Source organism: Aegilops tauschii, chromosome 2 (assembly GCF_002575655.3).
Source record: "Aegilops tauschii subsp. strangulata cultivar AL8/78 chromosome 2, Aet v6.0, whole genome shotgun sequence".
NCBI classification, from domain to species: Eukaryota; Viridiplantae; Streptophyta; class Magnoliopsida; order Poales; family Poaceae; genus Aegilops; species Aegilops tauschii.
In genome coordinates, this window is record NC_053036.3 from 404,954,144 (window position 1) to 404,969,428 (window position 15,285).

The window sequence follows — 15,285 nt, forward strand, 5'->3', positions numbered from 1 at the left end:
TCGTTATGATCACCGTGCCCAAAGCTCATTGTATGGTAATAAGTGACTAAGATACTCTCATGGTCTAAGGAACTAAAACACACATTAACACTCTGTGTTATAAAAATTGACTTGTGACGATATCATCTCAACGTATAACAAACAAGTTTGGGTCGATTCAATATGATCGTTCTTCTATTCATACTCTCAATGTTGTTTTAGGACTATCTTTACACTTGAAGATATCCTTCCGGAAAACATGATCACTAAGGACACTTGAGCCAGTCTTAGAGGCGTGTCTAGGAATCTTATTTTATCGTTTATTGTTCTACACATGCATATGAGTTTTCCACTGAATTGCATATTCCGGGATCATAGCAGTTATAGATAAAATATAAGCTCCGAATTATGAACATGAAAATATAAATAATATAATATTATTACCTCCATAGCGTACTTCCAACTTTTTTCTCCCAAAGGATTTTCCCGTGAGATTCTTCCCTTTGTTAGCCATGGTGACCAAATATTTTTTGAACAAGAGGGCCAAGTCTTCTTCGAAATAAATTGTCGGGTATGTGGTATCCTCCTTTTCTTCTTTAACGCTCTCTTATTCTTCTTGAAGCACACATAACCATCTTCCTAGCCTTCAAAGCAAGGTTGGAGATCTTGGTTCCTCAAACAATTTCAAGGGTTTTGTTTGCCTTGGTCTCCAAAATGTCATGGGTGGTAAAGGTAGACACAATTTCATTGGGACTCATGTTCTCATAACCATAGCATGATCCGTCAAGACCATGACTCAAATAAACCTATACTTGGTGAAATTTCATCAGGCCATGTGCAACCAAAGTTCCCAAGTCCAACACAAGATACTTCAACCTTCAGAACAACTCCTCACGGTCTCTCCACCACCCTTCACAAACAAGTTGATCTCATGCTTGATCAAATCCAACCTTGATCTGTGAATGCGGATATCACCTTGTAACATGTCCTCAAGGCAATCCCACATTTCCTTGGAGGTATTGAAAAGAGCAATGGAGAAGCTATAATCTTCAGTGACAGTGAGGTGAAGCATGTTGAGAGCAGTGTCATTGAGTTGATCATCAACGACTTCGGAGAAGGAATATACTTCTAGTGTGAATCCTAAGGGTGCAGTTGAAGGTTCTCAATCTCTTAGCTTTGGTGCTAAACTGGGGATTAAACTGAATGATGATCAAAATGCCATGACTAGTATGGGGTGGAGACCTAGGTAATCAGAGGTACAGTGGGAGGGTTGCTTCTAAAAATGTTGATAACATTCCTATACTCGACAAAGCCATGTCTTTGGCTAGGGCCAAGAACTTGGGCGGTCGGAAGGTATGCCCTCTGATGTTCCTGGTCTTTATTCTAAAAATGTTAAACAGATTGATGTAGCAACTTTAATAGGAGTAGATTTGGGGGTTTCTCTTGGCATCATGGAGTGAAATTTAGATCTTATTAATTCATGAAGCACCTAGGGGGAAATTTTTGTGGCTAGTAAAACAGAGATTTCCAGTACTCCTGTAGAAGACGAGATCTTACCTCCTGAGGATGTTGACTCAATCCTTTTGGAACTTCTGCAAATGAGTAGGGAAATAGATGATGATTATGGTCCTTTGGAAAGAACTTCTTGTGACATGGATGAGTTCATTAAAGGTGGATTAAGAGCAAACATGACTCATTTTGAGGTTTTTGCTGTTAAAACACCAGTAAAGACTGTGTTGAGAAGGAAAGGGAGAAAAGAGAACCTAGTGAACCTATTTTTTCTCTATTCTGGCAATTTTTTAGAAGATATGTTTTATTAGAGAACAAATTAATAAGAATAGTTTAGACTTTATGGGCATTCATGAGACAATGAAAATGGACTTTACCCCATTAGAGTTTCTAATCTAAGTGGCCAGGAATCCTTTGATTGGTCCTTTCTTCCCTCAAGAGGTAGATCTGGAGGAATTCTAGTTGGCAAAAATAATGGCTCTTTGGTTAAAGATGGGGTGGAATTTGGTGAGTATTTTGTTAAAATTAATGTGATGAATGTGGCGGATGGCTTTTGCTGGGATTTGGTTATTGTTTATGGTGATGCCCATCATGCTGGAAAACCTAAATTCCTAGTAGAGCTTGTGCATCTCCTTAAAATGCCAAGAACCCTTTATTAATTGTTGGAGATTTCAATATGACAAGGAAAGCCAGTGATCAAACATACCTGGGGTTATAATAAGTGAAACATTCTTTTTAATTCAATTATCTCTCTGGGTTCATGTGGATATTCTTTCTAGAGAATTATCTGATCACACATCTCTCATCATATCCTCTAGGGATCTTCCTAAAAAACCTTATATTTTCAAATTTGAAAATTGTTGGTTTCAGAGGCCGGACCTAGATGACTTAGTGAGGAATATTTGGTGTAAACATTACCCTAGTAAATCTCTTTTGAACAGATGGCAAGCAAAAAATAGATCTCTTAGGAGGGCCTTTAAAGGCTGGAATTGGAATGTGAAAGCAGTTTACAAAAGACAGAAAACAACACCTTAGTGAAGAAATAGAGATGTTAGATAAAATGGAAGAAAATAGTTGTTTAAATGCCGAGGTCAGGCTCTGTAAATAGAATTGTCGAAGGGATTTGAAAATTATTTTAAAAGAGGAAGAAATTAAATGGATTCAGAGATCACATGAAAAGAAACTGTTTGATGGGGACTCCAAATTCCAAATACTATTTCTTTGGTAGGCATAGGAAAAATAGGATCATTAAATTGGTGCTGGATGAAGGGGGTCATTGAAGGCTAAGATAATCTCAAAGGCTACATTACTGGGTTTTATAAAAACCTCTTTGGTGAGCATGACATAACATCTTTAACCTTGGATCATGAGGGGGTGGATGTTTTGAGTGAGGAAATACAAGAATTTCTCATAAGAAATTCCCTGGAAAAACTCGAAGAGGTTGTTTTGTAATGAAAAAAAACAAGGCTGCTGGTCCTGATGGCTTTAACATAGAATACTACGAACATTATGGATCTACTTGCCATTTTGAAAGAATTGTATGATAATAACCTAGATATAGACAGTCTCAATTATGGTGTGATTTCTCTTCTACCAAAAAGAAGTGATGTTGATAGAATTCAAAAATATAGGTCTGTATGTTTGTTGAATGTCCCCTTTAAGATATTCACCAAGATCTCGATGAATAGATTGATTGCTATTATTAAAGGAGTAGTTAGAGCTTCCTAGATTGCCTTTCTTAAAGGTAGATATATATTGGAGGTTGTTATTGTTCTTCATGAATTCCTCAGCTCTTTACATAAAACAAAATCTTCAGGGGTTCTCTTCAAGATTGATTTTAGGAAGGCCTTTGAGAAGGTCAAGTGTCCTTTTCTTCTTCAAACTTTGAAGATGAAAACATTCCCTGATAAATGAAATGATTGGATTATGAAAATCATCTCTGGTGGTAATGTTGTTGTTAAAGTTAACGATGAAATTTGTCCTTATTTTAAAACTCATCAGGGGCTTAGGCAGGGTGATCCCCTGCCCGCCTTGATTTTTGACCTTGTTGTAGATGTGTTAGCTGTCTTGGTTGGAAGACCTATGGATCAGGGTTTAGTGTCTGGTTTAGCCAAAGATCAGACTGAAGGAGGTGTGGCTATTTTACATTTTCCTGACGATGCCATCTTACTCTTTCAGGATGATCTAGAGCAAGCTAGGAACCTAAAAATGGTAATGTTTGAAATTATGTATGGTTTAAAAATTAATTTTCACAAAAGTGAGGTTGTTTGTTCGGGAATGGAGGAAGATAGAACTAAGTTGTTTGAGGAAGTTTTTACATTGGGAGAGGCTCTTTTCCCATTACATATTTAGGGATTCTTGTTGATGAGAAGAGGTTGAGAAATAGTGATTGGAACCCATCCGTTGGAAAGATGGAAAAAGGGATGGGGGTGGCTAGGTAGGCTCCTCAATATTGCTGGGAGAACCACTCAGGTCAACTCCTCTCTATCTTGCTTGCCTTTATTCGTGTTATCCTTTTACGACCTCCCAAAAGGGATCAAAAAGGAATATGATAGGCCTAGAGCTAGTTTTATGTGGAGTGGGGAAAAGGATAAACATAAATATCACCTGGTGGCTTGGCATATAGTTTGCCAACCAAAAGAGCTAGGTGGTTTGGGGTTTTTGGACTTAGAATTAATGAATATTGCTTTGTTAGCAAAATTGCTTTGGAAACTGTTTAATGAGGAAGGGTTGTGGAAAAAGATGGTGTGGGATAAATATATAGGTAGCTCAACTTTAGGGAAAATCCACTTGAAACAGGTGGGCTCTCATTTTTGGCAAGGATTGTTAAAAATTAAAGGCCTCTTCTTGTCTTGCTGCAAGTTTTGTGTGGGGTGGCAAGAAAACCAGGTTCTGGGAAGATAGATGGCTAAGGAGAGAAAGCTTTCTCTAACTTTCCCGAGACTATATAATATTTCACAGAACCACCATATAACGGTGCATGATGCTCTGTCTTGCAATCCCACTTCTTTAAGCTTTAGAAGAGCTTTGGTTGGGGAAAAAGTAGAACATTGGGCCAAACTTGTAGATTTATTCAGTCATGCTTCCTTTGATTCTGAGGACAAACTCACCTGGGTGCTATCTGGCTCTCGGGAGTATAGTGTAAGTCATTTTACACTACAATGCAAGTGGGCTCTAAAGCCTCTGTCAGGTTTCTTTGGAAGACCAAAATCTCCGCTAGAATTAATAATTTCCTCTGGCTTGTTTTCAAACATAGCATTTTGACTAGAGATGTGTTGATGCGCCTTGGGGGGGGGGGGCATGTGAGGCTGAATGTCTCTTTCTGTGGCAAGAATGAATCAATCGATCATCTCTTTTTCTAGTGCCCCCTGGCAAGGTACATTTGGAATATAGTTGGCTGATTCGGTGTGATTTCTATGATACTAATGCTTGTTTCAATGTGTGGCTGAAAAACAGGGGTTATGTGAAAAAGAAACGTTTTGTTGTTGGTGTTGCTGCAGTTATTTGGAGAATTTGGAAAGCTCGTAACCTTGCTTAATTAAAGAGAATGGTCGTCGAACCAAGTGCGGTTCTGTTCAGAGTTTCATTTTGGATTAATGATTGGAGTGACTTGCAGGGGAGGGAGGACGCAAGATTGGGTTGTAGTGGTGCGCAAAACTTCTGGAGTGAGTTGCCACTGAAATCCACCAAGTGAGGTGAAGCTGGGTGTCGTGAATTCCAAGACTGGAAGGAGGTTGATCATCGACAAGTATCGTGGTCTTGTCGTCTTAAAAGAAGAGTGGCTTAGGTTAGCTGATGTTGGGGTTGAGGAGTCTGTAATTTTGACAAAAATCATTGAATGTATGTGTTGGAAAGCTCTTCCTAGGTGTGATAGGAGATGCTCCCGGGTTTTTTCCTTTCTTCTCCACCTGGGCTATGTTTCAGCCAGGTTTCTCCATGTTCTTTTGGCCTTTGCTTTTCCCATTGGAGAGGGTGATGGTGAGCGCGTGGACCCGGTGGTGGTGTGTTTGGGGCTTTTTGGCTGTAGTTGACGCTAGTTTCGTTAATGAAATCAGGGGAGTCATCCCTTTTATTTAAAAAAAAGTGAAGTGAAAATTTGACAAGGTACATAAACTAAAGAATATAAACCAGTCTTTTCCTTATCCTGGAGAGGGGTGACAATGGTGTATGAGCATGTCGGTACAATCAAACGAACCAAAAAAAGTATCATTGCCATTATTAACCCATCCATTTGGTTGTACTCCTACTTACAGCAGCGGTATCTTGTGGGGTAGGTGCACACCAGTACACTAGACTACCATGAACTGAAATAGACTAACTCGTGCCAATCACACTGATGCTCGTCCTGGGTGTTCCACGGGGTCATATCCGGGGGAGAGAACTTCAGATCGTAATCGATCGTCGAATCATCCGGGAGCCTCAGTGTCTCGATCCCAGGACACCGTGCTCGGATTGCAGCAGCGCTCATCCCAACGTTGAAGCAATGGCGGATGTCGAGAGACTCGAGGCGCGGGCATCCGTCAAGGATGGCCGCCAGCCCGTCGTCGCTGAGAGGGTTGGCGAAGAGCTGAAGCGACCGCAGCCCGCCCATGGTAGCGATGGCCATGGCCTCCTGGTCGATGTTCTTGGTGTTCCACTTGCAGAATTGGTTCTTGCTCAGACGGAAGCGCTTGAGGAGAGGGCAGGCGCTGCCGACGGCCTCGCACGTCCCCGGGTAGACGTCGGTGCAAAGAGACAGCTCCAGCTCCTCCAGCAGGGTGAAGTTCGTGATGGTGAGGCTGAGCCTCTCGTCGACTATCCTGTCGCCGGAGATGATCCGGAGGATCTTCAGCGAGGGCGCCCTGTAACGAACAGATCACAGAAGGTTTGGTACGAAGTTGAAGCAGACTGATCAGCCAGCATGTTGAGGTGAGCAAGAAAAGAAAACTCACGCGTCGGCGAGGAGGGAGAGGACGCTGTCGTCCACGGCGCCCTCGCCGCAGAAGGCCTCGCACTGCCCCGCGGCGCGCCTCACGGCGGCGCGCGCCAGCCCACAGAGGACGGCGGAGGAGTGGCGTCTGGTGCTGGACGGCGCCGCCACGTGAGATCGGCGATCGGCGTGGGAGCGCACCTCGACGCGGCGCCACAGCTCCGGCTCGTTCCGCGCCGCCAGGCGCCAGGGGGTGCACACTTGGCCGGCCCCCATGAGGACGTCGACGTGGTCCAGCCTATGGAGCACGGCCAGCAGCGCGTCCCACGGCAGCCCCGCCCAGTCCCTCGCCGCCTCCTCCTCCAAGGGAGGTCCCTCAGTGCGGTTGCGGGAGGGCGAGGGCACCGTCGCGGCCATCGTGTCGTGTCGAGAGCACGAGGGGTATGGGAGCGAGTCTGCGAGTGGGCTTTCGTTTGGTACGTTGCTGCGTGGAATGGTGGAATTAGAAGGAAGGCCGAGCCTCGGCGTTAGCGTCACGTTTCTTCTGCTGTTTTGCAAATCATATCACAAAAGGTGGCCTTGATCTGTTTCATGTGCCTAAAATCCTCTGAGATTGCGGTGACCTTGTTTGCTCCGCTCAGGATGTTGACACGCTGGTTTATTCATTCATCCTTGACTTGGTGTAGTAGGTATTGAGTGGTGGTGGTAGCTAGGTAAGCTACGTCGCTGTGGTCGAGGTGTGCACGCAATGGCAAGCTCATCAAGGGCGGGTTAATCTGATCATTATCATTTTTTTAACTAGTAAAGACAAAGCTGTTTTAGTGACTGGCAACGTCAACAAGAAAAAAACTGCTTCAGTGACATGTTCTAGTAGGGAAAACCATTCCCCTCAACCGACTGATTTCTCGGCCCCTGTCCGCCGACCCAGCTCGTATGACGCGTGTCCCATGTGATGTGTGTTTCGTGTGTTGTTCGTCACTGCACCTTACTGTTCCCCTTAAATTTTTCTACAACATCGTTATGTTGCAAAAAGATGGAAGACAAACAAAATTTGTAACAAACATCTGTTGTGAAAAAAAATTGTACGAAGAGACCTTAATTGCAAAAAAAAATCTGTAACAAGACCTGTGTTGTAATGATGGAGGGTACCGCTCGGCTGCTCGATGCGCCAATCCAACGGCTCGTGAGCCGGCCGATCTTTTAAAAAGATCAGCCAGCGGACTACTAGTAGACCATTAATCGAAAAACTGTCTACAACGGCACTTGTACAGGAAAGGGAGGGGGAGGAACATCCAAATGAACTATGTACCAAATTATAATACCGATGAATGATCCTTTACACTATTCCAGGTTTTCCACAACATGGTACACACGAGGAGCGCCCGAAAGAATGATCATATAAACAACAGTGTCCGGGTTAAGGCAGCACCACTCTACCAATCATCAAAACTTGCTACACAAAGCCCGTAAATTCAAGCAGGCTAACATCTAATCAAGAGGATGCCGCGGATTCTATATCTCTGAAGTGATGGCGAATCACGGCTTGAATGGCGCGAATACCACCACCGAGTTGTGCCCTCCAAATCCAAATGAGTTAGAAATAGCTGCATTTACAAGAGACCAAACACGCGTAAAGATAGAGATGCTGGCGACGATAATTGTAAGCACTCGCGAAGGGATGGTAGATTCTATGTGAGCTATTCTGCTGAGCATTTGGCTATCATTCATGATGAGCATCTCTCAAGAGAAGGGGGATGGGACTGGGGGAGGAACTCACCAACATTCACTTCATGCTGCTTCTTTTCGTTAGCTACTGTATCAAAATCAACTTCAGGCTCCGGGTTCTGCAAAAGAGAAACGACTCAAACATGAGAAACTTTGACGGTGTGTGACAACGAGAAAACCAGGAATTTTGCAAAATGAGCTCAGCTTGTCTTCCATGTTACACTTGGCACGGAATGTTACTCTGATAGATATTGGATTTTAACAGATATACACTTACAAGTTACAACAAGCCAGCCTTTACGAGGTAACTCAAAGGAGGTAAATAGAAGGTTAAACGCTCGCCAGCATATATATATATATGAACCAGCAGGAGATTTGGACAGGATAATGACTAACTTACAAATTGGTTAATGGTAGGATGCACCCATCCAGTAGTTATGGACTTGATAGTGGCGATAGCTTCTAACCCACCTGCTGCACCCAGGCAATGGCCTATCATGGACTGGCAGGCAAGGAAGTGATATCAGATAAGAGAACAACTATGAAATGACATGGAAGCGAGCGGGCGAACCTTTGTAGAATTGATCTTAATCTCAGATGGATTCTTGAAGACTTGCTTAATGGCTCTTACTTCAGCCAAGTCACCAGCAAGTGTCGAAGTTGCGTGTGCATTGATGTAATTCACCTAAGAATACGTCAAATGGAATCAAAATCTGCTGACACTTGCTTAAAATTGCAGCTAACCAGGGGAACACTAAGCTTACAAACAAATGAATTAATATTCTAATGTGACAGTACGGTGTTTTTTTTTGGGGGGGGAGGGGGGGGGAGGGGGGTAAACTACCCATCCAAATTAAAATTTCAAACTATCATATTTCACTTAAAAAAAGAATCTTGTTGATGGGTCCCCCAGATGAAAATTTCAACGTATTTATCTGTCACAGCAATATTTTGACTTCTGATATTAGACTCATGCTAGGAAGGAAAAAAACTGCAGCTGCACAAAAAAATGGCTGGGCAGTTGATTCAAGATATACCTCCTCTGGTGCAACACCTGCATCTCTGAGACTCATTGTAATACAGGATGATACACCCAGTCCATCTGATCTAGGATCAGTCATATGGTAAGCATCACAGTTGACCGCACCTCCCAAGTATTCAGCAATTATTGGTGCATCACGCTTCATTGCGTGCTCCAGGCTCTCCATAACCTATTGTCGAACAAGAGTTTCACCGTTTAAGTGTTACATGTCGCTAATAGCAGTAGGATCTAATTGATGACTGAAGTTCATGGTGGCGAACTGAGAATAAATGTAACAACCTGAAGCAAACAACAAGCACAAAAGAAGGAATGCAGACAGCTAAAATGATTCTAAAGTACATAAAAATATTTAAAAACATGATATTCTTTTTGTTAATCGACCATACCAGTACACCAGCACCTTCACCCATAACAAAGCCATCTCGCTCTTTATCCCATGGCCTAGATGCAGTTATTGGGTCATCGTTCCTTTGTGATAGTGCTCTACATGCTACAAAACCTCCAAGGCCGATTGGAATGATGGCAGCTTCAGTTCCACCAGCGACAATGATATCAGCCTCACCACGACGAATATGGTTTGCGGCAGCATAAAAGCAGTAGTTGGAGGTTGCACACGCAGTTGAAATTGAGTAGTTGGGGCCCATGAAACCAACATCCATGGCAAGCAAGGCTGAACCCATGTTAGTTATAGCATATGGGATAAAGAAAGGTGAAATTTTTCTGTATCCCTTCTCGATAAGATTCTGAACACCATCGGAGAATACTGAAAGGCCACCCATGCCAGAACCCACAAGAATACCAGCCCGCCCCACATCAAGCTGTTAACAATGAAGTCATTAGCGAAAGAGACATTTCAAAAGACGAGATAAAAAATGAACCAACAGAAACCTAGAGAACATGTGGAATTTATAGCAGTATGGAAATGATGGTAGACTAGCCACCTATTGACAGCCTATCGGGCAGAAGAAGCAACCAACTTAACCAACTGCATAAGGGACCATCAAATAAATTCAGGGATTCACCTCTAAGGCCTTGTACAATGGGAGGTGCTTAGAGAGATGCTTAGAAAATAAACCGGATTTTTCTGAAGCACCGGTGCCTATTTCTACAGGAGAGACGCTTAGTTAAGCGTCTATCCTATACAAATAAGCACCGGTGCTTAAGAAAAGCCTGGTTTATTTCTCTAAGCACCTCTCCTAAGCACCTCCCATTGTACAAGGCCTAACTTTTTTTGTATTGATTATGATTTCAGACAAGTGCTATGCTATCTACAAACATGCATCAAACGGAGATTATTGAAGTTGAACTCACACAAGTTCACAGGGATTTTAGGGTGCAAACCATCTGCAGTGATTTAGGAGCTTATACGCAAAGCAGGTTCGGATCATATAAAATCTGTGAACAATAGTTTACACCAAGAAACACAAATTTATCTGTCTCGGTTTTCTTTTGTTCCCTAGCCATCAAGAAAATTTCCTTTTGAAAGAAACTATGAGATCATCTCACAAGCAACAAGATAAACGTGTATTTTCTTCAACAAATATCAAGCTACAGATATGTATAACCATTTCTAACAAACCTATAGGGTGTAAAATTGCCCAAAATGAAGCCATACTTTTTTCTCAAACTAAATCCAATTAGACCTTTTTTCCTATTGAGAACCAATGACGTTGCCACTGTTTGGGCATTTTGATTTCAGCACTCAAGTTTAATACCCAAGTATTTTGAATAGTGGTCACTGAATTTTCAGTCCATGCATCATCCTAACTGATTCAGACAAAAGATAAATCATACAGAAATAAACTGTTCATACTGATTTACAGTCATCAGCCAGTCACACACATGTAACACAATCACAACCTGCATTGTTCATAAATCAAAGGTTGTCTTGAAGTGACATCTACACTCATATGTTGCACCAAGAAGGGCTTTCAGGGAGATAAAAATTGATGCCAAACATAACATAACCAAGCCAAACATTTTCTACAAAAATTTCCACTAAGCCAAAGGAAAACAACTGGAAATGATTTCAACTCAAGAGTCTACTACTCCCTCCGTTCCAAATTACTCTTGAACTAAAACCACGACGAGTAATTTGGAACGGAGGGAGTATTTCTGCAATGTCCACATAAAACAGAGAGCTCAGTTCACTCGGAGGCAAGGGCGCGCCCCGCTCTCCGTCTCACTCACCTTGCCGTGCGCGTCGGAGCCTGCGCCGATCCCGGCGCTCTCGAGCGCCTTCTTGCCGCTGAGGATGCAGTACCGGATGCAGTCGTCGAGCCTCCGGTCGTTCTTGCCGTCGATGTACCCCTCAGACGAGAACCCCCGTATCTGCCCGGCGAACCTCGTGGGGAAACTGCTGGCGTCGAACCGGTCGATGGGCCCGACGCCGCTCTCCCCGGCCAGGAGCCGGTCGTAGAATGTGTCCACGTCGTTCCCGAACACCGACGCCAGCCCCATCCCCGTGATCACCACCCGCTTAGTGGGGTCCGTCTCTCTCTGCGGCGGCGCCGAGGCGCGGACGGCCGCGGCGGGGCGCCGGCGCGGGCGAGCGCGGCGGCGGGGGAACGTGGGGAGAGGGACGCGGAGGCCGAGGGCGTGGGGGGCGGGGGCGTGGGCGTGCATGGCGGAGCTTGCGGTTGGGCTGGCGGGAGAGCGAGTGAGGTGGTTAAATAGGCGCGGCGGTGGAGGAGGAAGCCGCGGGAGATGCGCCGGGCGGCGAGGGTGGCGGTGCCGGACACAGCGGAAAGATGGATGGATGGATTTTTGGAGGGAGGGGTTTATCGTGGATTGGATTGGGAGGGTCGGAAATCAGAACTGTCACTTTCAATTACTACTGGTACGTATTTAGAGCATCTTCAACAGCCGCCCGCGGCGTGCTAAAAAGCATTTGCAGCATGTTGTTCATGAGTTTTTGCGCTGCGTAGAGCGCTTGCTCCAATGGTGCTACAAAGTTTAGTGCGCGTGAACCGCTCCAGCAACCGCTGCAAAAAAACTACGTGCGCGTTCTCGCACAAACAACATATGCACTCCAAACACAACCAAAAAGATAAAACACAAACAAAATAAATCTACAATAAATAGTTCAATTTTATTATTACACCTCAAACAAATAGTTTATCTTGCAATAGAACAAATAGTTCAACAATACAACATCAAACGCACAAATCATGATACTCTTTGTCGGCTATTCCATGTCCACCACTCCTCGATGAGATCCTTCTGAAGATCATCATGCATTTCGGCACGTCGAATGGCATGATAGGAGGCAACAAAACGGGTCACCCTGGCAGCCCTCCGCCGCACTCGCACGGGATGTCCCAAGAGCTCATACTGAGAGTAGTCTAAATCTTGGCCACGTTCATTCTCGATGATCATGTTGTGCATGACCACACAAGCGTGCGTGATGTACCAAAGCATCTTTTGATCCCAAAATCTAGCCGGTCCTCTCACAATAGCAAATTGGGCTTGCAAAATCCCAAAAGTCCTCTCCACATCTTTTCTAGCCGTTGCCTGAGCATTGTGGAAATCAAGATTTTTCTTACCTTCCGGTTTTTTCAATGTCTTCACAAATGTTTGCCACTTTGGGTAGATGTCATTCGCAAGATAGTAGCCATAGTTGCATTTATGGTCATTTGCTACAAACTGCACCGGTGGCAGTTCACCGTTTGCAATCTTATTCATCAGTGGTGACCAATTAACAGCGTTGATGTCATTCAAAGATCCAGGCATTCCAAAAAAGGCATGCCAAATCCAAGTCTCTTGATCGGCCACCGCTTCAAGGATTATAGTGGAACCCTTTTTTTGGCCGTGGAATTAGCCATGCCATGCCTTAGGACAATTCTTCCAACTCCAATGCGTGCAATCTATTGAGCCAAGTATACCTGGGAAGCTGCGAGCTTTGTTCATCTCCAATAGCCTTGCGGCGTCTTCGACATTGGAAGATCTCAAATACTACTGGCCAAACACTTGCACAATTCCGACTGCGTAGCGCTTGACACACATGATGGCTTGACTCTCACCCATGGCCAAGTGGTCATCAACTAGATCAGCCGGAATACCGTATGCCAACATAAACAAAGCGGTTGTCACCTTCTGAAAGGTGCTATGCCCGAGCTCTTCAGCAGCATGCCTGCTTTGCTGAAAAAACCGGTCATGGCTTGCTAGTTTCTCTGCAATGCGCCTGAACAACTCGGTGCTCATCCTAAACCGGCACCGGAAGTACGACTCGGGGTACACGGGGTTATCCGCAAAATAGTGCCTCATCAATCTGTTGTGGGCATCGATCCTATCCCTCCAAATTTTCTGCCGACCCATAACCGAACCACCGTGCTTCGGTTTTTTATTGATGTGCATAGCTAGGATCATTGCAAGATCCTCCTCCTCTTCAATATCAAATTCTTCTTCGGAAGAATCATATGACGAACTCATGTACAATGTTCAATTTAAACTAGGCTATAAAAACTACAAACAACATGCAACGCAAGATCATACCCATCACAAAGCACCTCTCCCATTGCAAGATAAATCAATCTAGTTGGCCAAACCAAAGGAGAGATCGGACATAAATACAAAGCTATAACAATCATGCATAAAAGAGTTCATACAAGACTCAAATAATATTCATGGACAATCTGATCATAAACCCACAATACACCGGATCCCAAGAAACACACCGCAAAAAAAGATTACATCGAATAGATCTCCAAGAACATCAAGGAGAACATTGTATTGAAGATCAAAGATAGAGAAGAAACCATCTAGCTACTAGCTATGGACACGTAGGTCTATGGTAAACTACTCACACATCATCGGAAGGGCAGCAAGGTTGATGAACAACCCCTCCGTGATAGATTCCCCCTCCGATAGAGTGCTGGAAAAGGCCTCCAGATGGGATCTCACGAGAACAGAAACTTGCGGCAGCGGAAAAAGTATTTCAGGTGGCTCTCTGATGTATTGAGAATATTTGGGAATTTATAGAGGCGAAATTAGGTTAAGAGGTGCCATGAGGGGCCCACAAGCTGGGGGTCGCGCTTTGTCGTGGTGGGCACACGGCAGATGCCAAGGGATGGCTAAAATAGGAGGAGGCTCGAGGGCACTGGTGGGCTCCAGAGGCGAGGTCGGCATGAGCGGGCGTGGAACGCAAGACATACCCAGGTTCGGGGCTCTCCGGAGAGATAACACCCTTAGTCCTGCCGAGTGTAGTTGATATGTATCAGTACAGAGTTGCTCCTAGAGCTGTATCGAGGAAGAAGGGAAGCTGGCCAGGGCTTAGGCTGCTCCCTCTCCTGGGGTGGCTAGTCTAGTCGATCTGGAGTGTGCTGTGGTTCTCGTCGTGCGTGTGTGAGCGCTGCCCGTATGCATGAGGGCTCCTGGGGGGTTTTATAGGCCAACCCCCCAGGGGTACAATGGTAATGTTACAAAGCCGTGGGGCCAGCTTGTCATCGTCCGGGAAGCCGGCGCCGGGACCCGCCGGGCGTTTGGGCTCGCCGGGTTCTCCGGGCGCGGGCTCCGCGTGCCTAGGGGCACTGTTCGCCATCTTGTCGATCGTCAGGGAGTGGCCGAGTTGAGTCGGCTACAGTGGTGCTCCGTTAGGTCGCCGCTTGCGGGCGTCAGCAGTGACACTGTTGCCACGCCGCCCTGGTCAGCGGGTAGGTGGGGCACTGTTGCCACGCCCCGGCTGACCAGAGGCATGGGCGGGGCATTGTTGCCTTGGTCATCGGTAGATGGAGACTCGTCCCATCGTACGGCTGGGATGGGACGGGAGCTGACCTGTGGCCGGATTGGGGAACACGCCAAGGGTGGAGCTGGCTTGTTGGAGAAGCCTTGGTGTGCCGGGTTCGGCCATCTTGAGCTGGTCGTTGGGACCGAGCTGAGGAGTTCGGCCGGGTCGGAGAGTTGGGCCAGGTCGAGGGGCTTGGCCGGGTTAAGCAACCAGGCCAAGCACGAGCTGGCTTGAGGGGTGATGCTTGCCCCGTTGTTTTTGAAGAGGATCCGGGTTCCGTTGCCTGCCCGGGGTTCATCCCCCTGACAGTAGTTCCCGAAGCTGTGAAGGTCCGTTGTCTTTGGATGGGAGGGCCTTCAAAGTCCCCCCCTTGAGGAGGCGAATTTTGTGGCCGCC

General features: G+C 45.3%; 2 protein-coding genes across 2 annotated transcripts; both read right to left on the reverse strand.

The window, feature by feature from the left end:
• Window positions 1-5,597: 5,597 nt before the first annotated feature.
• Window positions 5,598-6,991, reverse strand: LOC109747298 (putative F-box/LRR-repeat protein 9). The gene is made up of 2 exons (XM_020306379.4): window positions 6,420-6,991; window positions 5,598-6,329 (listed from the first exon to the last, which is right to left on the reverse strand). Exons 1-2 carry the CDS (start codon window positions 6,812-6,814, stop codon window positions 5,783-5,785), a joined length of 942 nt encoding a protein of 313 aa, XP_020161968.1. The 5' UTR covers window positions 6,815-6,991; the 3' UTR covers window positions 5,598-5,782.
• Window positions 6,992-7,688: 697 nt separating this feature from the next.
• Window positions 7,689-11,983, reverse strand: LOC109747300 (3-oxoacyl-[acyl-carrier-protein] synthase I, chloroplastic). Its single transcript, XM_020306380.4, has 7 exons — window positions 11,355-11,983; window positions 9,551-9,982; window positions 9,160-9,333; window positions 8,694-8,807; window positions 8,523-8,624; window positions 8,175-8,241; window positions 7,689-8,001 (listed from the first exon to the last, which is right to left on the reverse strand). Exons 1-7 carry the CDS (start codon window positions 11,787-11,789, stop codon window positions 7,934-7,936), a joined length of 1,392 nt encoding a protein of 463 aa, XP_020161969.1. The 5' UTR covers window positions 11,790-11,983; the 3' UTR covers window positions 7,689-7,933.
• Between the last annotated feature and the right edge of the window lie 3,302 nt (window positions 11,984-15,285).

Coding starts and splice junctions, on each gene's coding strand:
- LOC109747298 (XM_020306379.4), bottom strand. CDS start 6,814: ATGGCCGCGACGGTGCCCTCGCCCTCCCGCAACCGCACTGAGGGACCT. Junction 6,330..6,419: donor CTCTCCCTCCTCGCCGACGC/GTGAGTTTTCTT, acceptor TGTTCGTTACAG/GGCGCCCTCGCTGAAGATCC.
- LOC109747300 (XM_020306380.4), bottom strand. CDS start 11,789: ATGCACGCCCACGCCCCCGCCCCCCACGCCCTCGGCCTCCGCGTCCCT. Junction 8,808..9,159: donor CAGGTGTTGCACCAGAGGAG/GTATATCTTGAA, acceptor ACGTATTCTTAG/GTGAATTACATCAATGCACA. Junction 8,625..8,693: donor TTAAGATCAATTCTACAAAG/GTTCGCCCGCTC, acceptor CTTGCCTGCCAG/TCCATGATAGGCCATTGCCT.